Raw genomic sequence first — 19931 nt, 5'->3', positions numbered from 1 at the left:
GGAGCGCAACGTCACTGCTCGACTAGGCTGTCAGCCCCATCCCCTTTCCTATTTTGCGAACTAAAGCTTTCTTCAGATACCACTCCCTAGCAAGGGATCGTGTCGTCTTAGCAAATACCGCTGGTGATACCCTTCCGCGTTCCACGGCGCGGCCTAAGACAAAAATAGTATCCCCGATAGCTTTCTCTTCGGCGACCAATGCGTATAACTGGTTAGCTACGACTGTGGGCGCAACCAGAAGCTCGTCGATATCAGGCGCAGTTTGACGTTTTGATCCCTCGATAACAGAATCGGCTTTTCGCAGCGCGTCGATCAGTATATTAGCGTTGGACTGAAGTAGCCCCGATGTTTGATTTAAGGTCCCCATCTCCGACTGAAGTGTCGAGAAGGCAGACACCATAGCTGTGCGTTGCGCCTGCAAGCCTGCCATGCTGGAGTCATTCTGCTGTCTGCTACGTTGCCGAAGGGAGTGAAGTGTTTGCGCTAGTTGGTGGAGCAATGCGTCCTTTTCCGGGTTCGGCGGAATCGGTGGCGCGGGAACCGACGACGGCGAAGGTATGCTCAGGGTGAGGGGCGCGTCGAGCAAATCTGGCGGTGGCGGTGGTTTTGCAATCTGCTGTTGTGGCGGCGGATGCTGCTGCAGTTGCTGCGGCAGCGGTGGTGCCTGATACTGCCCGTCCGGTTGCCAGCCTGGAAGTGGTCCTCTGTAATGCTGAGACGTTTGCTGGTAAGACATAGGGACGGCTGAGTGACGAGGGGCAACGGATTGAGCAGGATGTCCAGAACGGAATTGCGGTTGCTGTGCAGTGTCTTCAGTTTGATGCGGAGATGAGACGACTGGCGGCGGCGGTGGGTGAGAGGACGGTACTGGTGGTAGTGGCGGTGCTGAGTCGTACCGAGAATGCGCTTGACTCTGTGGACGACTTGACTCTTGGAGATTGAGGCCTCCATGGATGCCTTGACGAGTGGCACCAGGGGGCAGAGGTGGGAGAGGAGGGCCGTATCTAGCATCTAGAGGAGGTGGTGGGCTTCTGTACGGTTCAGTACTTGTCGTTTTGGGCGGCGGAGGCGGAGGCCGCGATCCGTCTGTAGGGGTTTGAGGAGGCGGGCGACTCGACGGACGAGCTGCCAACTCATGTGGAGGAGGCGAAAAAGGGGGAGGCGTTTGGGTGTGTGATTGCGGTGGACGCGATGCCACGGGCGGCAGTGGTTGCTGTGGGCCTTGTGGTCGGGCAATGACTGGTGGCTCTTTGGCGAAGATATCTCTCAAGATGGCCAGGAAGTCAAGAATCGTGGATTTCTAACACGCTAGCCGTCAGAATGGGAGAACAACCCTCAAAGCCCAGGGTTGGGAAGATAAGCATGAAGACATACATCCCAGAAGGCGGCCCAGCCTACGAGATATGGGTGATAGACTTGGCCTTGAGGATCTACATGCTGGCCGGGGCGTACCATCATGGACTCTGTTGGAGTGACGTAAACCAATGGAGCCTCTCGTGGGTAGGCATGAGGCACCCAGACAGATATGGGAAAGCGATATGTGGTGCCTCTAAATATAACGGGTATGGTACCAGAGAGGCGGAGAAGTAGGGCTGACGAGCCATTATCGTAAGCTATGGACGGTATCAGCACGCATTCATCAAGGATTTGTGGTCGCGATCGATGGCCGTACTGTGAACGTCGGTGCGCGGCGATAGAGATGGGTGGTGGGATAGCGCTTGGGCTACATCGTTGTAGGTGCGATTCACATCGTGGTATTCCTGGGGACAGGGCCACGCATTAGTCGAGGACAACGGAGCCAAGAGTTGAAGACACAACGTACACTTGTCAAAACACTGTAAAGCCAGTTCAGGACATGTTGCGGCACGGGCATCGCAGAGACGCAGCGAGAGCTCCGGTACGGGGGAGCCGATACGGAGCTCGGTCAGGAGGCGAGTAGAGGTGAAGGCGGATGCGCGAGTAACGGAGAGCGAGCGGCGAGAGGGGGAAGGTGAGATGCGGATTCAACTCATAGGTGCATGCCAGGGGCCCTAGGACTAGAGCCGGTTTGTGATGCTGCAGCGGTGTCTAACACTAAGGTCTGCTATGAGAATCGGCACAATCGGGTGGGTGTTCGGTAACGGGAGACGTCGGACAGCGGAATGGGACGGCGCCGGTGATAGATTTCTCAGAGAGCTTGCGACGGTGGAAGCGTTCCATGTACCCAGTGGAGGGAGGTAGGTAAGTAGCTAAGGTAGTTCGGACATCGGTGATTGGGTGCCGGTGGTGGATGGCAGTTCGCACTGCGGATGACGCACCTCAGCTTGGGCGGGAAAAGGTGGGGCCGCCGTGAAGGTCTCCCCGCGTCGCAGTCAAATTCCGTTACCTTAAACCTGTGACCTGAGGCGGGCTCCATCGACTTTGAAGAGGCCCTTCATACTGGTGTTCGATCCTAAATTAGACGTAAGAAATGTAGGTTAAGGTTGGACGGAAATCGCCATTCATCTATCAGCACCGATAGTTAAAGCAAAACACTCATGGTACATCATCCTCATCACTTTGCACCATTTACATCGCAGCCATGCAGTTTGAAATGCTTCCCATGGGATATTGGCCATCCTGCATGTTTGCTTCCTTTGTGATGGGTTAGAAAATAGGTATATAACTGCACCAAGCGCGCCTCGAAATGCAAGCGCATGGTATCAGAGCTTGCGCAAGAGATCTGCTTATCGACTTCAGGATAGCAAATTAGGTTGATGATTGCAACAAGCAATAAAGTGGATTTAGGTAGATACTGTTTTTCCACGTTGCAGCGTAACCAACCCAATGATCGATGATGGCCGGCATCGGACCCACACGGCCGCTGAGATTCTCAATTGATCTCATGGTGTGAAGTTGGCTGGATGAAAGGCCGAGCACGGAGCGGGCCCATTCTAATCCAATGCTGGCAGCTTGCTTGCCTGGCATGTTTCGGGTTGGTCAGGTCCAGCTCCAGTTCCTTTTTTGCAGTTGCTTTGACACGCTTTGTAATCTTGCATTGTTCTCCGTCTTGCTTACATTTTCAGCACTTTGCAAGCCATGTATTCTAGGTACATAACCGTAGACCTTGGTAGCTACTACGCATACTTTGCACGCCTTCTGGTACGGGGCATAATCGTGTTGTTACGGTAAATCCCGAGAGTTGTTTTCGCTCTGCAAGATGCTTTACTTCATCGATACATTGGCTTGGTGGTACCACAATCATTCTGAAGGTATCGAATCATTGGATGTCATGTTCACTCATATGGTTCCACCCGCTCGAGGTACGTGCCCCGCTAATCCATTGTATGTACCGTCCATGTTTCGAATTGGGCGCTTTAACCGCTCCAAGGAGGCGGCACAAACACTCTACCTTACCTAGCAGAGTTACCTAGTAGCCTAGTCACCTAGTCTGGCATCCGTACTCTCCGCCATTACATTTCTTCACCTGCAGAGAAGAAAAATGGTCTCGGGGGAGACCCTGGAACACATTGCGCCTGTCCAATCCCACATAGCCGACGGGACCGCTGCGCGCATTATTAAATAAAACATCCGGCACACGCACACCCCTTCCGCTGAAGTTACCTACAACTCTTGTTTCTTTTCACGGTCGACATTGGTTTTTCCTGGAAACTAACAACATCTTGGAACTGTTTCCGCTCAGCTCTCACATTACGTTGAATGCTTGCTGTTCCAAGGATCTTTCGCACGGCTGAGGAGTATTCCAGCAAATTCTGGATACTCCTTGCGTCAGGACCTTTTTGAACACTGTCTACTACCTCACTGAACCGCATTCACAACCAACTTCCGTAATCGCAATCATCCATTGGAGCGTTGATAATCTCTCGGCACTTCTAAAGTCTCAACCACTCGATCGACTACACTCGGAAACTCGTTTTGCTCGCAACAGAGGCAAAACCAAGATATAGACAACACTCAACTATGCTACCCCCCATCCCCGAACTCTCCGACTATGGAATCTCTGCAACCCATGGATTCCTACCGGACGTTCTCCCGTTGACGCGGCTGCCGGACCCCTACTATAACAAGTGGGAGGCTATTGTCACCAACTTACAGGCTCTCGTTCTCAGCCGCCGCCTTCGTCCGGTTGTCGACCGCTTGCCTGTTCTCTCCACCATCGGTCTGGAACACGACGCAGAATGGCGGAGAGCCTACTCTTTGTTATCCTTCATGGCTCATGCCTACATCTGGGGTGGCGATAAGCCTTGCGATCAACTTCCGCCCTCCATCACCGTTCCCTTCTTGAAGGTCTCGAATCATCTTGAGCTGCCTCCGGTTGCTACCTACGCCGCATTGTGCCTTTGGAACTTCAAGCCTCTTTTTGTCGACGAGGACATTGACAATCTCGAGAACCTAGCCACCCTCAACACCTTCACTGGTTCTCTCGACGAGTCGTGGTTCTACCTCGTCTCTGTCGCTATTGAGGCCCGTGGCGGTCCCATCATCCCCCTCATGCTGGGTGCCGTGGAAGCTGCTCGCCGAGGAGATGTCTCGACCGTCACCCGGAGCTTGCGCACCTTTGCCGAGCGGCTGACCGACCTGACCATCATCTTGCAACGCATGCACGAGAGTTGCGATCCCAACATATTTTACAATCGCATCCGCACCTTTCTTGCTGGGAGCAAGAACATGGCCGAAGCCGGTCTTCCTGACGGCGTCAATTATGACGATGGCTCTGGAAAGGAGGACTACCGTCAGTACAGCGGTGGTAGCAATGCTCAGAGCAGTCTGATACAATTCTTCGATGTCATCCTTGGCATTGATCATCGCCCAACGGGCGAAAAGCGGGATCCCTCAACCGAGTCGGAACGCGAGTCTAGGGCTCCGGTTCCAAAGCACAACTTTATTATGGAGATGCGCCGGTACATGCCCGGGCCCCATGCTCGCTTCCTCAAGGATGTCTCTGGCATTGCCAACATCCGCGAGTTTGTCGAGAACCACAAGCACGAACGCGACTTGTGTCTCGCCTATGATGCATGTCTCGCCATGCTCAGTGCATTCCGCGACAAGCATATAGCCATCGTCACCCGCTACATCATCCTTCCTTCACGCGAGGTGCGGGCTCGCAGCAGGTCGAGAAGTCCTGAGGCGACGCGCTTGCGTGTTAACCTAGCCACGGCCTCACGCCAACGTCAGTCGAACGCCCAGGGTAATAACTTGCCGGCTGCCGACGGCAAGAAGAACCTCAAGGGTACAGGAGGTACTGCTCTCATCCCGTTCTTGAAACAGGCGCGCGATGAGACCGGTGAGCCGGCGATCGAAGAGTGGACCCGTCGCTTCATGCGTAGAACTGTTAAGTCTGAGGGCAGCGGCGATTTTTTCTTGGGTAAACCAGACCAGCCTAGCCACAGCAGCATCGAAGCCGGGGTCGGAGGCTTAGCAGGGACGTGGACCATCGATGATGACTTTGGTGGCATCTGCCATTACTGATGCAGACATCAGTGCTGCTGGATAGACGTAGATGTATGCGCTACTGGCGTGAAACCCAACGCGCAATACATTGCTCGAAGCGTGTCTAGAAACGTTTGGGAAATCAGTTCATAATTACTAGTTGAACAGAGTTGACTCCTTCCGTTGAGACTTTGGCTCACGTGCTTGACGGCCTGTTGGCCCATACGTACAGGAAGGTTGGTTTTATGTTTGCTATTTGGTTGCTTCACTGCCAATGGGCCGCTAGCGGATAAGTATACGTTAGCTTTCACCAAGACGACCCTACCACGATTGTCAATTGGAGGTATTCTGTGGTATAAGGCGAAGCTCGTTACCACTCGGTACGGCTGAGACATCCTATACGTTACAGTGAGTAAAATATCCAGGAAAATAAATATGACTTCTTCAAAACAGCCGTCACGTACGCCTGTTGCATACCAAACGAGATTTCTGCGAAAAGTGAACTGGAATCGCAGTCTGAATCAGATGCGGGATAGTGGGAAGAGCTGGAAAACCCCCGTCGTTCATCAAAGTCGGGGGAACGTTGAGTGACAACTTGATGGATGTCGAACTAGCTGTTTTTTGGCCTTAGATCATCTACAAGAATGGACAGGTATTGGCCACCATGCTGAACGATGGCAATGAGGTTTGTGGACTCGCTCCTTCCATATTAGGTACCTTAAGGTAGTTGAAGATGTGTCTCATCTGGTGCCTCCAAGTTCCGTGGGAGGGAAACAACCTCTGCCACGTGATCCGCCCAGAAGGAGCTGTTGTGGGGCTCCTACCTGAGGTGGTAAACCGTACGTTAAGGTAGGTAGGTACCTACGAATACAAATAAGTAGCGACGGATGGATACCTTAAGGCACAAGCATGCAAATATGCACTATTTCAAAAAGGGTTAGCCTGTCTCCCCTTGCCGCGTTCTGGCTTGAGCCTCTCAAACCCGTCTCTCGCGCCTCCTGCCTCTGGGACTGTATTTTCGAGAGAGGAAAAAACCACCACCTACCCTAGGTAACGAGGCTGGTCATCTGCATCGGGCGTACACCATTGCATTACCCGTCCGTTACAAATCGAACCGGCATCGCTTTGCGCAGTCGGTCTTCCAATCTCGCGCCTGGCCTTGTTTCTCTTTTCATGCCCCAACCGAGCTGAAGAGGCAAACTCGCCTGTGCCCTGCGTCGTGATTGTTAATCATCATCGTTGTGGGAACCCGACTCCTACCGCGAGTCGCCGCTTCTTGCCCGTCGAACACTGCCTCGGAACTCGATCGCTCGCAGACTTGAGTACCAGACGCACCACTGCAGATAAACACAAGGCCGACTACTGCTCACTCAACCTGTTTCTTGTCTGGCATCCGTCATCGCACACGCAGGTGCCAACGTCTCCGAGATGGCCGACTACGATGACTACGACTACGACGGGTACGTCGAAGAAGACGATACCAGCATCACGCCCGAAGACTGCTGGACCGTCATCTCTTCCTTCTTCGAGTCGAAGGGTTTGGTTTCTCAGCAAGTCGACTCCTTCGACGAATTCACCTCTTCAACCGTCCAAGAGCTCATCGACGAGTACTCCCAAATCACCCTAGACCAGCCGAATCCTATGTCAGACAGCGACAAGGTCATCGCCCTCCGTCGGTACGAAGTCAAATTTGGCACTGTCATGGTATCTCGTCCATCCATCACCGAAGCTGATGGTAAAGTTACGACATTACTTCCCTACGAATGCCGCGACCGCAACCTCACTTACGCCAGTCCCCTCTATGTTAAGATCACCAAGAAGGTCTCGATTGCGGTAGAGAAACCGGTTCCGCTGAATGAGCTCGATGAGGAACAGCAGGACGAACTTGCAAATACTGGCGAGCACCCTACCAAGTTGGAGTGGGAAGAGGAGGAGAGCGGCGAGGATTATGGCGCCGACAAAAACAAGTCAGACGACATGAAGGACATGATTTTCATCGGTCGCATGCCCATTATGGTCAAGTCTAAGATTTGCCACTTGAGTAGCGAGCAGGAGGATGACTTGTTCATGCTTAACGAGTGTCCTTACGATCAGGGAGGCTACTTCATCATCAACGGTAGTGAAAAGGTCCTCATTGCTCAAGAGCGATCGGCCGCCAACATTGTCCAAGTCTTCAAGAAGGCCCAGCCGAGTCCATACTCTTACACAGCTGAAATCCGCAGCGCTCTCGAGAAGGGCTCTCGACTCATTTCATCTATGATGCTGAAGCTGTACAGCAAGGGCGACGCGGCAAAGGGCGGGTACGGTCAGACTATCCACTGCAGTCTGCCCTATGTCAAGGCTGATCTGCCAATCGCCATCGTTTTCCGAGCTCTGGGTGTGGTATCCGACGAGGATATCCTCAATCATATTTGCTATGATCGAAATGATAGCCAGATGCTCGAGATGTTGCGGCCATGCATCGAGGAAGCTTTCTGTATCCAGGACAGAGAGGTTGCCCTTGACTTTATCGGCAAGCGTGGCAGCAACCACAACATTCCCAGAGAGAAGCGTGTGAGAACTGCTAAAGACATTCTTCAAAAAGAAACTCTGCCGCATATCTCCCAGAGCGAAGGCAGTGAGACAAGAAAGGCGTTCTTTTTGGGATACATGGTTCACAAGCTGCTCCAATGCGCCTTAGGTCGGCGCGATACCGACGATCGTGATCACTTTGGCAAAAAGCGCCTTGATCTCGCCGGCCCCCTTCTCGCCAAGCTGTTCCGCAACATCGTCCGCCGCATGAACCAGGAGTTATCTGGCCATCTCAAGCGCTGTGTCGAGTCTAACAGGCAATTCAGTCTCACTCTCGGTGTGAAGCCGCAGACTCTTTCAAATGGATTGAAGTACTCGTTGGCGACTGGCAATTGGGGAGATCAGAAGAAGGCCGCGAGCTCGACGGCTGGCGTGTCTCAGGTATTGAACCGCTATACTTTTGCGTCTACGCTATCCCATCTTCGTCGCACAAATACGCCCATTGGTCGTGACGGCAAGCTGGCAAAGCCCCGGCAACTTCACAACACGCACTGGGGTTTGGTTTGCCCGGCTGAGACGCCGGAAGGCCAAGCATGTGGTCTCGTCAAGAACTTGTCTCTCATGTGTTATGTCAGTGTCGGTACACCCGCCGAACCCATTATCGACTACATGATCCAGCGAGGCATGGAGGTTCTTGAGGAGTACGAGCCACTGAGGTATCCCAACGCCACCAAGGTCTTCCTGAATGGTGTCTGGGTTGGCGTGCACCAAGACCCAAGAATTTTGGTTCCTGATGTTCAGGGCACTCGTCGGCGAAACGTTATTTCCCACGAAGTGTCGCTCGTCCGTGATATCCGAGACCGCGAGTTCAAGATCTTTTCCGACGCCGGCAGAGTCATGAGACCTGTTTTCGTTGTAGAGCAAGGTACCAACGGCATAGTAGCTCAGGGATCGCTCGTGCTGCAAAAGGCAACGGTCAACGAAATGCGCGAGCAACAGGAGAACCCTCCAGATAACCCGGCTGACAAGATTACTTGGGAGTCCCTTGCCCACAGCGGTGTTATAGAATATCTCGATGCTGAGGAAGAAGAGACAGCCATGATTTGCATGACGCCCGAGGATCTGGAAATCTACAGATTGCAGAAGCAAGGTCAAGTGGTTGAGGACAATACCGATGGCCCCAATAGCCGTCTGAAGACCAAGATTAATCCCACAACACACATGTACACTCACTGCGAAATCCACCCCAGCATGCTGTTAGGAATTTGCGCCAGCATCATTCCCTTCCCCGATCACAACCAGGTATGCCATTCCCCGTTTTCGTTTGACAAGCAAGCACTGATTGAATGCCTTTCATAGTCACCTCGTAATACCTACCAGTCCGCCATGGGCAAGCAAGCCATGGGCTTCTTCTTGACAAACTACTCACGCAGAATGGACACGATGGCCAATATTCTCTACTACCCTCAAAAACCGCTTGCCACCACGCGGTCCATGGAATTCCTCAAGTTCAGAGAGCTTCCAGCCGGACAGAACGCCGTCGTCGCTATTGCCTGTTACTCTGGTTACAATCAGGAAGATTCCGTGATCATGAATCAGAGCAGCATCGATCGTGGCCTGTTCAGGAGTCTATTCTTCAGGTCGTACACTGACTGCGAGAAGCGCGTGGGTATCAATCTTGTTGAGCAGTTTGAGAAACCGTTCAGAAGCGATACCTTACGTTTGAAGCATGGCACCTACGACAAGCTCGATGATGATGGCATCGTAGCACCGGGAGTTCGTGTCTCGGGTGAAGATATCATTATCGGAAAGACGTCGCCTATAAGCCCGGACAACGCTGAGATGGGCCAGCGAACGGTGCAGCATGTCAAGCGCGACGCCTCCACCCCACTCAGAAGTACGGAAAACGGTATTGTAGACCAGGTCATCGTGACGACCAACCAAGACGGCCTCCGTTACGTCAAGGTCCGCGTCAGAACAACCAAGATTCCACAGATTGGTGATAAATTTGCCTCACGTCACGGCCAGAAGGGTACCATTGGTGTCACTTATCGGCAAGAAGATATGCCCTTTACGGGCGAGGGCATCACACCAGACATCATCATCAATCCTCACGCAATTCCGTCTCGTATGACCATTGCCCACTTGATCGAGTGTTTACTCAGCAAAGTCTCGACATTAAAGGGAATGGAGGGTGACGCCACCCCTTTCACAGATGTCACAGTCGACTCAGTCTCGCAGCTCCTCCGAGATCAAGGATATCAATCGAGAGGATTCGAGATCATGTACAATGGCCACACTGGCAGGAAGCTGCGAGCCCAGGTCTTCTTTGGACCGACTTACTACCAGCGTCTGCGCCACATGGTGGACGACAAGATTCACGCTCGTGCGCGTGGACCTGTTCAGATCATGACCAGGCAACCTGTGGAGGGTCGTGCTCGTGATGGAGGTCTTCGTTTCGGAGAGATGGAGCGTGATTGCATGATTGCTCATGGCGCCGCATCTTTCCTCAAGGAGAGACTTTTCGAGGTCTCGGATGCTTTCCGAGTTCATGTTTGCGAAATTTGTGGCCTGATGACGCCTATCGCGTAAGTTTCTCCTAGTCTACTATTTCACGCGGAGCAGTACTAACTTGATACCAGAAACCTCTCGAAGCAATCGTTCGAGTGTCGGCCGTGCAAAAACAAGACGAAAATTGCACAAATCCACATTCCTTACGCAGCTAAGCTTCTGTTCCAGGAGCTGCAGTCAATGAACATCGCCGCCCGCATGTTTACCAACAGGTCCGGAGTCTCCATCCGATAAAGAGACTAGCTGCGGAATGGGATGTTTGGAAAATAGGTTGCTGAGCCTTGGGTCATGGAGGTGGCCTGCAAGATGAGAACGGCTGAGCAGGCAGGCAGGCAGGCAGGGAGTATTGGGAGGTGATTGGTTGTATTTGGCGTCTTCGAGGCTGGGGAACTATATTCTGGCCACCCTATCCACTCGCATCTTGGGGCGAGCCATAGAAAAATTGGCAGATGTTGCCTCCATGTGTCTTGTATCAATGACATGTACCATTAAATCAATGATTAAGAAACAAGCCCAAAGCCTTGGGCGTTGTGCAGTAATGTTTCCTCCGTCTCAGTTCGGGTAGACTATTCGGCTTCGTACCCAAGTGAAGGTGAGGTAGCATCTGCTTCTTCTGCCCCTTCCTTCCTTCCTGGGTATTATTCACGCGAATCTTGCTAATATGTATGCGCGAGCGATGCCGCAGTAGTAGCCTTTCCTACGTGACATTGCAACATTTTGGCGATTACTTTCCCTTAATCGCGATGCAATGCCCCTGTTTAGTGTCATGCCATCTCTTCAGCTGTTTCTATCCTCGACAGTGAGAGGAACCCGCGCGTACTATTCATCGTTTCCCACGCCCTCCTCTCATCCTCATATTATACAAATGCACCGTGATTTCTTATTTCCGTCGATCCGGCCCTGTCTTCATGTTGCCTAGTTGCTGGGTACAGACGAGACAGACCATTGGCTACAGATTATGTTTGTATGCCACTTGCGCTGGGTTGTGAGGGCGCCGTTGCATCTCTGACGGTCTGCTCACGCTTGTAGTCCTCCTCGAGGGCGCGCTGCATGTCGAAGTCGAGTTGGCGTTCTCGTTTGATACGCTGCTGTTCGATGTCGCGTACCACTCCCTGATGCATGGCCTAGGCACTCTCATTTAGATACAGATTCCTATGGGAGCATCGGTAATCCAAGGTGGTACATGCCTCTTTTTCAAACTTTTGTTGGAAATGGACAATGACAATGGTGCTGGCGGCGAACAGCGATGTCGCGGCCAGCGTAAGCTTCGATGCCCTGGACATGGTTGGAAGACGATGTTTGAACGTGCGGGTGACGTGTGGAAGCGAACGCTTGAACAGAGGGTTATCAAAACTCCGGTGATGTTGGTGGTTCGATTTCGGTGTTTGAATCTCTCCCCGTGAGCGACAGCATCCGCCGCGTTGGTGTCGGTTAACTCGGTTCTCGATTCGACAGCGGGTATCCTTTAAATAGGGGCCAATAAACGTCGTTGCGTACCTGCTAGTCTCAATATATCTACCGCAAGTTAGGTTCACGCAATTGTCGTCTTCAACAACTGTATTGCAGAGCACCCTCAACGCCTCAAGTCCCAGGAGCAGATGTCTAGTTACACTTTACGTCGCATCTTAAGGTAGTGCATATATGCCTGATGTGGGTGCCTCACCTATGTCTGTCAGCGCCCCGCTAGCTCCTTTACCCCACTAAGGTACCTTACCAGGTAGAGAGACATGGGAGCTTGAGTTGGAGGGTTGAGGTTGGAGGTACAGTGCTAGAGACGGCGCGGTTGTGCACTGTGACCTTCCTTGGCACCTACCTGGGTAGGTACCTCGCCTTACGTTCGCTCCGTAACCAGCGCACCCCAGCTTTCCTCGTCGCCTCCTGTTACTTGTGATTGTTGACAACTACCTTACTTACGGCTATCAACACATCTCCTGCATTCGCTCCTTGTGATATCAATCGGCCAGCAGTCTCAAATCGCGCAATCACCCTACGTTGCTTTCCCCGCTAGCTACACCTGCAACAATACTACACAATGGTGAGGACGTGCGACGCGGACAGCAACGTCATCCATCAACTTGCAGCAAGCTGATTTGGCATTCTACAGTCGGCTCAGAACTCAGCTGGTATCCAGACCCTCCTGGACGTATGTGCCCTCCGTCGCGACACTCCTTGTCAAATTGTCACTCACCTAAGCGATGCAGGCAGAGAGGGAAGCTTCCAAGATTGTCCAAAAAGGTATGCCCAGGGGTACATGTTGAAGTAACTGGTTGACTAATGAATGAACCCTACCTAGCCCGCGAGTGTAGGTTTCGAGGCCGATCAATACTGCTGCGACTATGACATACTCACGCAATACCGAAATAGTCCGTACGAAGCGGGTGAAGGAAGCCCGAGACGAGGCCAAGAAGGAAATCGAGGCGTACCGCAACTCTAAGGAGGACGAGTTCAAGAAGTTCGAATCTGAGGTATATCTGTCGTGGATTCCGACACCGCTCCGACACCATCTCGGTGCTGACAATCCTCTAGCACTCCCAAGGAAATAAAGCAGCCGAGGATGAGGCGAACAAGGAGGCAGAAGGAAAGATCAAGGAGATCCAGGGGGCCGGAAAGAAGAGCCAGGACAAGGTCGTAGCTGATCTCCTGAAGGCCGTGTTCGAGGTGAAGCCTGTCGCGCCGACTGCCGCATGAGCCATTATCAGCATTCTTCATAGCATCAAAGCACACTGGTAACGAGTGCATCGGACACGCTATGCGCAGCATACGAATAGAAATGAAGCCAGCACTTTTGTCCCGGGTGAGAAGAGGATGACGAGGACGCGTTCACAAATTGCCGATGATGCGCGAAGCCAGGACAACAGACTGAAGCGCGAGTTGTTTGCGCGGTATGACCGGAACTTTGGAGAATCGCACCTACATAGATCGGGTAGCTGTGGTAAAATTGTACTTTGCTAGCCAGTCCTCCCCTTCTACTTCTCCCTCTCCTCCTTCTTCTTCTTCTTCCTCTTCTTTGTCTTCTTATGTCTAAACTAAAAAGTCCATGAGAGTGGTGAGCATATCGGAGAGATCTTTGTGCTCGGGCTTTTCCAGGGTGAGGTCAGATCGGTATTCTTCCAACGTCGCTTTGATGGCTGATAGACCCTTCCCATCAGCGGCCAGGAGCTTCTGCACCTTCCTCCTAGCTCCAGAATCTTCGGCTATGAGCCAGGCCAAGACAACATCGATATTCCAGAAGCTGTGGAGACCTTCCTCAATCCTCTTCATGAACCACTCGCCTTCCGAGAGCTCAATCTCCTCAGCGCTCATGCCAATTTGCTCTTGACGAATCTTTTCCTGTTGCGCATCCAACATGGAACTATACCTCTTCCGACACTCGTAGAGCCGACCCAGCTTTTCGTAGTCCTTCTCCACGAATTTGGCCAATGTCCTGATTCGCTCGGCAGAGTCAGCAGGCAAGAATCGTAGCAAGGACCTGAATACATCAAATAGGCTTTCTGTCATCTGCCTCTGAGTTTTGCTCGTCTTCTTGAAAATGGAGAAGAGCACTTTCAGCCCGCCAGCGTCTACTAATTTTCGGCATAGCTGCCCGCTCATATCCTCGTCAACGCTGTGTACAAGTAGACGCATTGCCGGCTGCTTGCTCATCTTGGCCTCCTTGAGCATGATCAGGCATAATTCGACGCCCTCGGCTTCGAGGAACTTGGCCTTGCCTTCTGGCTCATCCACAATGCAGACGAGAGCGTTGAAGAGGTTCTCCATATACTCTTCCTCCTCGCCCCCCTTCTCAGGGTCACGTTTGCGATACGCAGAGACCAGCTGGAGTAAAACCTCGACCGCATCCATCTCGGCGAGTGTCCGTCTTGTTGCTGGCGATGCGTTCGCAATAATGTCGAGAATTTCCGTAGCATATTGCTTGTTTTGGGACACGGGTGTTTCTTGGCGCTGTGCCCTGTCAAGTAGCCATTTGACCAGCGTTGTGTTCTGTCCCACCTTTTCAGCATTCGCCGTTTTGGAGAGCAGGCTTTCAACGACTCCAAGAGCATGATATATACCACCACGGTCAGACTCGTCCTCTTCGTTCAGACGCGAGAAGTTGGACACTAGCAAGCCAATGAGGTCTGCAGTCAATAACCCATCCACTAGAGTATCCCAATCCTGATCCGCTGCATTGACGTCTTCGTCAATAAGCTCGCCAATAATTTCCACCGCATCAATCGCAATATCTGTGTTGTCATGGGCCAACAAGCCGACGAGGCTCTCGACGCATCCCAACTTTGCGAATTGGGGATATAACTCGGGGTGCTCGGACAGGATCGAGAGGTCTTTGATGGCAGCGTCGAGATCGGCCTCGCTCTCAATAAACTTGTGTGGCTCGTCGGCAAACCTTGCGCGCAGCTCAGCATTTCGCGTGATGCGCTTCTCAAAGTTTAGTGCCGTTTTTCGTACCCAGCCAGCATCGATCTTTTCAGGGGCGGATGATTCCTCGCCATGGCCGTCTACGAAGTCGAGGATCTCAGACTCCTGCTTTGTAATACCTCCGCCAAAGAATCGACCCTCGTCGTCATCGTCTGGCGGCATTTCTGGGCCATAGTCTTCGTCTTCGCCATCTTCAGGTGGGTTTTGCGGACCGGCAGTGAAATCGCTATCGTCTCCTTCCGCGTCTACTGTGCTGGCATGTCGACTGATGGCGTCAGCTGCGCTCAGTTTGGCTGACTTGTATATTTCATCTGTATATCTATTACTTCGCGTTCGCTGTTGGGCAGCAATGGAGGCAGATACTAACTGGGATCTCGCACAACATCAAGCTTCCTTTTCGCAGTACTGCCGGACTTTAGAGTGCCTAGTAAGTAAGGCTGTGATCGGGAGACTTATGGTGCGACTCACCTTGAACAACTCGTTCACATCCGCCATTTCCTTTGAGTGATTCCGGAAAGACTCTGGGTGACTAGTAGGTAAGTTGCGTTGTGCCGTAGGTGAATTTGCAGCAACGGTAAAAGGCTTGTGCTTGGGATGGTCAAGGAGCTTTTAGACGCGATGCTGCCCGGTATCGTCGCGCCAGGCCCAGCGTGCTAAGGTACCTAACTAGCTTAATCCGAGGTACCTTCAAAGTACGTATGTCCATCAAGGTACGTATGTAAGTAAGTTGGCACGTTGGGTGGCACGGGGTGGATTGAGCCAAGGCCACTTGGGGGAAGTACCTACCTTACCTATGTATGTACACTGTAGCTGTAGCCCGATAGGTATCCGTAAGCTAGCTCAAAGCACCTATGCAAATATGCACACATAGAAGCTCAAGTGAAGCGTGCCTACCCTGTGTGTCACGGCGGCTGATTTGCTGTTTCCAGTATTGTCGCTACGCTTAGACTTGCCTACTCCGGTCATAGAGTTGGTTGCTTTTGTTACTGTGAATCAGTCATTTGCATCGACTGTCCAGCATAGAGCTTCTAGAATCTAGGGAACACAATTGCGCATCTGCAGCAAACCTTCCAAATATCGCCATGCCGCCGACACTCGTGCTCATCCGCCATGCCCAGGCGCTGCACAATGTTGATGATGAGTCTTCCAGCCAACTTCATAGTCGCGAGTCAATCTAACACCATACTACAGGACTGGAACATTCATGACCCTGATCTATCTTCTCTTGGCTTGAGCCAATGTCAGGAACTAAAGGAAAATCTCTCCGAGCGTTTCGCCGACGAGACTGAGGCAATCATTATCGTCAGCCCCATGAGACGCACAATCCAGACAGCCCTTCTCTCCTTAGATTGGCTGATTAAGAAAGGGGTGCCAATTCAAGCCGACGCTCGATGGCAAGGTAATAAGCCGTACCACCTCCTGCAATTCGGGGTGACCCTCCGAGACTTTCTGAGGCCATATCACTGACTTTAGTGTAGAAAACTCTGCGAAGCCATGCGACACGGGCAGCACTATCGCAGATTTGAAGGTCGAATTTCCAGGTGTTGACTTTTCCACTGTAGATCCCATCTACCCCAACAAAACACCCCCTGCTGGTGCCCAGTATGCTTTCAACAGAGAAGCCATACTCGGCCGAGGTCAATCAGGCCTGCAGAGCATTTTTGAACGCAAAGAGAAGCTTGTCTTTGTTGTCTCCCACTCTGGGTTCCTTCGCGCCGGCGTGACGGGTTATTGGTTCTTCAACGCCGACTATAGAATTTTCGAGTTTGAAAGGAGCGGAGCGCCAGGCAAGCCTTTCCAACTTCAACAAGCTGATTCAACCCTAAGTGGCGGTCTCGGCAAGTCGAGGACGGAACCCGTAGTCATCGGCTCGGAATTGGCGCCAGCCTCGGAGACCACCCCATAAGCCTAGCATTTGAAGCACGAGAAGTCAAATGGCGATTATGGCATCTGCCAAAAGATCCGAGTAAAGGGAGCACTCCAGGTATGCATCGCAGCGGTCTCAATCACACGACATGAATAGGAGAACTGGGGCTCTTCGCGGGTTGACACCGTCATGGATCAGAGCGGACACTGTTCATGCCTGAGGTGACCATAGGGGCTGGGATATGGCAATAGTCTCGACATCTTCTCCCAGTGGCCTAGCTTTTCTAGATCAAAGGGTCCAATTAAGCTTGGATATGGTTGTTATTATACCAAGTTTCCCTGTCTTCATACACATACACGGGCCCCGTGGGGTCCTTTTTTTCTCTTCAACTTTTGTACAAACATATGCCATATTCGACAAGCCGGCCGAGCCCAACCCAACCTATTATTGGCGCGCTCACCTGGAGAGGAAGCTCTGGAAAGCAGACTGATCAATGACAACGTTGCCGACGGCGCGAAGTCGCTTACGGCCGGCCTTTTGCTTCTCCAACAATTTCTTCCGGCGCGTAATATCGGAAGCATGAAGCTTTGCGAGCACATCTTTTCGGAACGGCTTAATGGTCTCGCGTGCAACAATCTTCCTGCCCGCCACCGCTTGGATAACGACCTCTGCAAAGCGTCATGTCAGAAGATGCTGCCGTAATGCCTGTGCGTCATATAGAGAACTCACCAAACATCTGCCGATCAACGTGGTTCTTGAATTTAGTGACCCACTGCCTGCCGAGGCGCTCTGCCTGTGAGTTATGGATGACACGACAAATGGCATCCACAGGCTGTTTATTGACAAGGAGCTGCAGCTTCGTGAGCTGGCTCGCTCGCCAGCCAGAGTCTTCATAATCAAGTGTTGCGTATCCCTTTCTGCTCTGACCGTTAGAACAAAAGTCCAAAACGATGGAAGGAAGACAAACCTACGTTGCTCCTTTAAGTTTACCAAACAGATCATCGACGAGTTGAGCTGCAGGGATATCGTATTTGAGGATAACCTGCGTGGCATGAAAGAATTCAAAGCTCTTTTGCTCGCCACGTACGCTCTCGCAGAGCTCGATGACACGGCCGAGGTACTCCTCTGGAAGAGTCATAGTAGCAGTAACGAATCTAACAAAGGTAAGGTTAGCCGCAGGGCAGACAGAAATCAGACAAGACTTCAGCTTACGGTTCTAAGACAGTTGCACCACGCATCCGGTGCTCCTCCTGGCTGGGGAAGTCAGCCGGGTTCTGATAGATCGTCTCGGTCCCATCAGCCCATTCCACTTTAGTCGGCACAGTCGGGTCCGTGATGATGATGCTGGCGCCATGTTCCTGTTTCAACCTATCCTGGAATACAGAGCAGTGTAAGCTGCCTAGAAAGCCTAGTCGCCAGCCTGCCCCTAATGCCTCGGAATAGTCCTTCTGCAGGGTCACGCTCCTGTCATTCAGAACAAGCTGGCTAATGCTGTCTGCCAGGCGTGTATAGTCGCCCTGATCGGTGGGAAAGGCCGCGACGAAGACCATTGGCTTTGGTTCCTCAAAACCCGGGTATGCCTGGACAATATCCTCCGATCCGACGGTGGTGAAGGTGTCACCGAGTTTGGCGTCCTGAATGCGCTTCATACCAGGATTGAAGTAGATGTAGCCTACCTGTCCAGCACGAAGGACACTTTGTGGGACAGCATTGGGGTACTGTATCCCGACCTCGCCGACGGTGTATTTGTGGCCAGTGGCGAATGAGATGAGATTGTCGCCAGCCTTGACCTGGCCGTCAAATACGCGTACAAGCAGGATCACGCCCCTGAAATTATCGTACCACGAATCTACCAACAGGATGCGCAGAGGTTTCGAAACATCGCCGACAGGATGCGGGATCTTCTCTACAACGGCGGGAAGGATGTTGGCCACATGCTTGCCAGTCTTGGCTGATACAAGGACAGCCGTGGAAGGCTCCAACTCGAAAGACGTATGCATCTGCTCGAGGACCCTCGGTACATCGGCGGAGGGCATATCGATTTTATTGACAACAGGAATCAGAGCAAGGTCCTGGGCGAATGCAAGATGAAAATTCGAGACAGTTTGGGCCTGAATGCCCTGACTAGCATCGACTAGCAGCAGAGCACCACCGCAACTGGCGTACGATCGCGTAACTTCGGCTCGAAAGTCGACATGACCAGGAGTGTCAACGAGATGCAGTAGGTAGTCGTCGCCTTTGTAATTGTATATCATGGTGCAAGTTTGTGCCTTGACAGTAATGCCCCGTTCACGTTCGACATCTAATTTATCCTGCGAAATGACAGGAAGCCATTAGCTTTACACCCTCCTCAATGTGCAGCTATACTGTCAGACACGAACTCACGAGAATCTGCTTATTGGCGTCACTGGCAGATATCGTACCGGTGATCTCCAGAAGGCGGTCGCTGAGCGTACTCTTGCCGTGGTCGATATGGGCCACGATACAAAAGTTACGGTATCGTTCAATCGGAATCGAAAGTATTCGCTCCTCGAGTGCAGAGCGTGACGGAGCCGCAGGCTTAGCAAAGGTCGATGTCCCGCAGTGAAAGAATCTCCTATGATCGAAGCCACTCCATCTCATCGTCTTCCACTGCCATGACCGTTGCGCAGGAATGTTGCCTTGCAAGGAGATACGCGCCGTCTTGCTTGACGGGGGAAATCGTGGCAATCGGCGTGGAATACCGACCAATTGGTCCCGCGTACAGCGCACGCTCGTCGCTAAGGGGCCGCGCATCAAGGTGTGTTCCTCTGCATCGAGCAGATCCAAGCTCGGGGTTCGAATGTTCCAAGAGCGAGGGTGTGATGGATGTCTTCAGTAGTTGGCTTGGGGCGTTCAACACACTGAACTATGGCTACCTTATTTTCTCACCAGGTACAGGGACAGCTGACAGGGACTACCTAAGCAAGACAAGCCTAAGCACGCTAGGCACACGGTCTTTGGAGCACTCGTGGATACCTAGGGAACCTTACGGTGCCCCAGTACGTTAACTTCCGTCTATCACCAGGTCTGATGTACTTCGTAGGTACCTAGGAATCAGCCGCTGGGACTCTCTTAGCGGCCTGTAAACCTCAGGTAGGTAGGTATCTTAAAATCAGCTCATGCGGGTCTACACGGGCAT

At 52.3% G+C, this 19931-nt stretch overlaps 8 protein-coding genes across 8 annotated transcripts; 4 read left to right on the top strand and 4 right to left on the bottom strand.

The window, feature by feature from the left end:
- Positions 1–22: 22 nt before the first annotated feature.
- CTAM01_03933 (UEV domain-containing protein) lies at positions 23–1873 on the bottom strand (the record flags this gene model as incomplete). The annotated part of the gene is made up of 4 exons (XM_060519963.1): positions 23–1300; positions 1375–1613; positions 1673–1760; positions 1823–1873. 4 exons carry the CDS (start codon positions 1871–1873, stop codon positions 23–25), a joined length of 1656 nt encoding a protein of 551 aa, XP_060385384.1.
- Positions 1874–3939: 2066 nt separating this feature from the next.
- Positions 3940–5448, top strand: CTAM01_03932 (indoleamine 2,3-dioxygenase; the record flags this gene model as incomplete). The annotated part of the gene is made up of 1 exon (XM_060519962.1): positions 3940–5448. The coding sequence occupies one exon, from the start codon at positions 3940–3942 to the stop codon at positions 5446–5448; it is 1509 nt and encodes a 502-aa protein (XP_060385383.1).
- A 1389-nt stretch (positions 5449–6837) lies between these two features.
- CTAM01_03931 (DNA-directed RNA polymerase II subunit RPB2) lies at positions 6838–10725 on the top strand (the record flags this gene model as incomplete). Its single annotated transcript, XM_060519961.1, has 3 exons — positions 6838–9222; positions 9280–10508; positions 10563–10725. The coding sequence occupies 3 exons, from the start codon at positions 6838–6840 to the stop codon at positions 10723–10725; spliced, it is 3777 nt and encodes a 1258-aa protein (XP_060385382.1).
- Positions 10726–11447: 722 nt separating this feature from the next.
- Positions 11448–11774, bottom strand: CTAM01_03930 (uncharacterized protein; the record flags this gene model as incomplete). Its single annotated transcript, XM_060519960.1, has 2 exons — positions 11448–11615; positions 11715–11774. The coding sequence occupies 2 exons, from the start codon at positions 11772–11774 to the stop codon at positions 11448–11450; spliced, it is 228 nt and encodes a 75-aa protein (XP_060385381.1).
- Positions 11775–12686: 912 nt separating this feature from the next.
- CTAM01_03929 (V-type ATPase) lies at positions 12687–13179 on the top strand (the record flags this gene model as incomplete). The annotated part of the gene is made up of 3 exons (XM_060519959.1): positions 12687–12726; positions 12856–12956; positions 13018–13179. 3 exons carry the CDS (start codon positions 12687–12689, stop codon positions 13177–13179), a joined length of 303 nt encoding a protein of 100 aa, XP_060385380.1.
- A 333-nt stretch (positions 13180–13512) lies between these two features.
- CTAM01_03928 (uncharacterized protein) lies at positions 13513–15399 on the bottom strand (the record flags this gene model as incomplete). Its single annotated transcript, XM_060519958.1, has 3 exons — positions 13513–15215; positions 15272–15317; positions 15373–15399. The coding sequence occupies 3 exons, from the start codon at positions 15397–15399 to the stop codon at positions 13513–13515; spliced, it is 1776 nt and encodes a 591-aa protein (XP_060385379.1).
- Positions 15400–15986: 587 nt separating this feature from the next.
- CTAM01_03927 (phosphoglycerate mutase) lies at positions 15987–16810 on the top strand (the record flags this gene model as incomplete). The annotated part of the gene is made up of 3 exons (XM_060519957.1): positions 15987–16034; positions 16096–16303; positions 16383–16810. 3 exons carry the CDS (start codon positions 15987–15989, stop codon positions 16808–16810), a joined length of 684 nt encoding a protein of 227 aa, XP_060385378.1.
- A 417-nt stretch (positions 16811–17227) lies between these two features.
- On the bottom strand, positions 17228–19546 carry CTAM01_03926 (GTP-binding protein LepA; the record flags this gene model as incomplete). Its single annotated transcript, XM_060519956.1, has 5 exons — positions 17228–17439; positions 17501–17688; positions 17743–17925; positions 17984–19083; positions 19157–19546. The coding sequence occupies 5 exons, from the start codon at positions 19544–19546 to the stop codon at positions 17228–17230; spliced, it is 2073 nt and encodes a 690-aa protein (XP_060385377.1).
- Positions 19547–19931: the final 385 nt, after the last annotated feature.

This window comes from Colletotrichum tamarilloi (genome assembly GCF_030869305.1).
Source record: "Colletotrichum tamarilloi strain Tom-12 chromosome Unknown Scaffold_9.1, whole genome shotgun sequence".
NCBI lineage: Eukaryota > Fungi > Ascomycota > Sordariomycetes > Glomerellales > Glomerellaceae > Colletotrichum > Colletotrichum tamarilloi.
The sequence above is the reverse complement of the archived record's forward strand: the minus strand, read 5'-3'. Positions and strand labels throughout refer to the sequence as shown.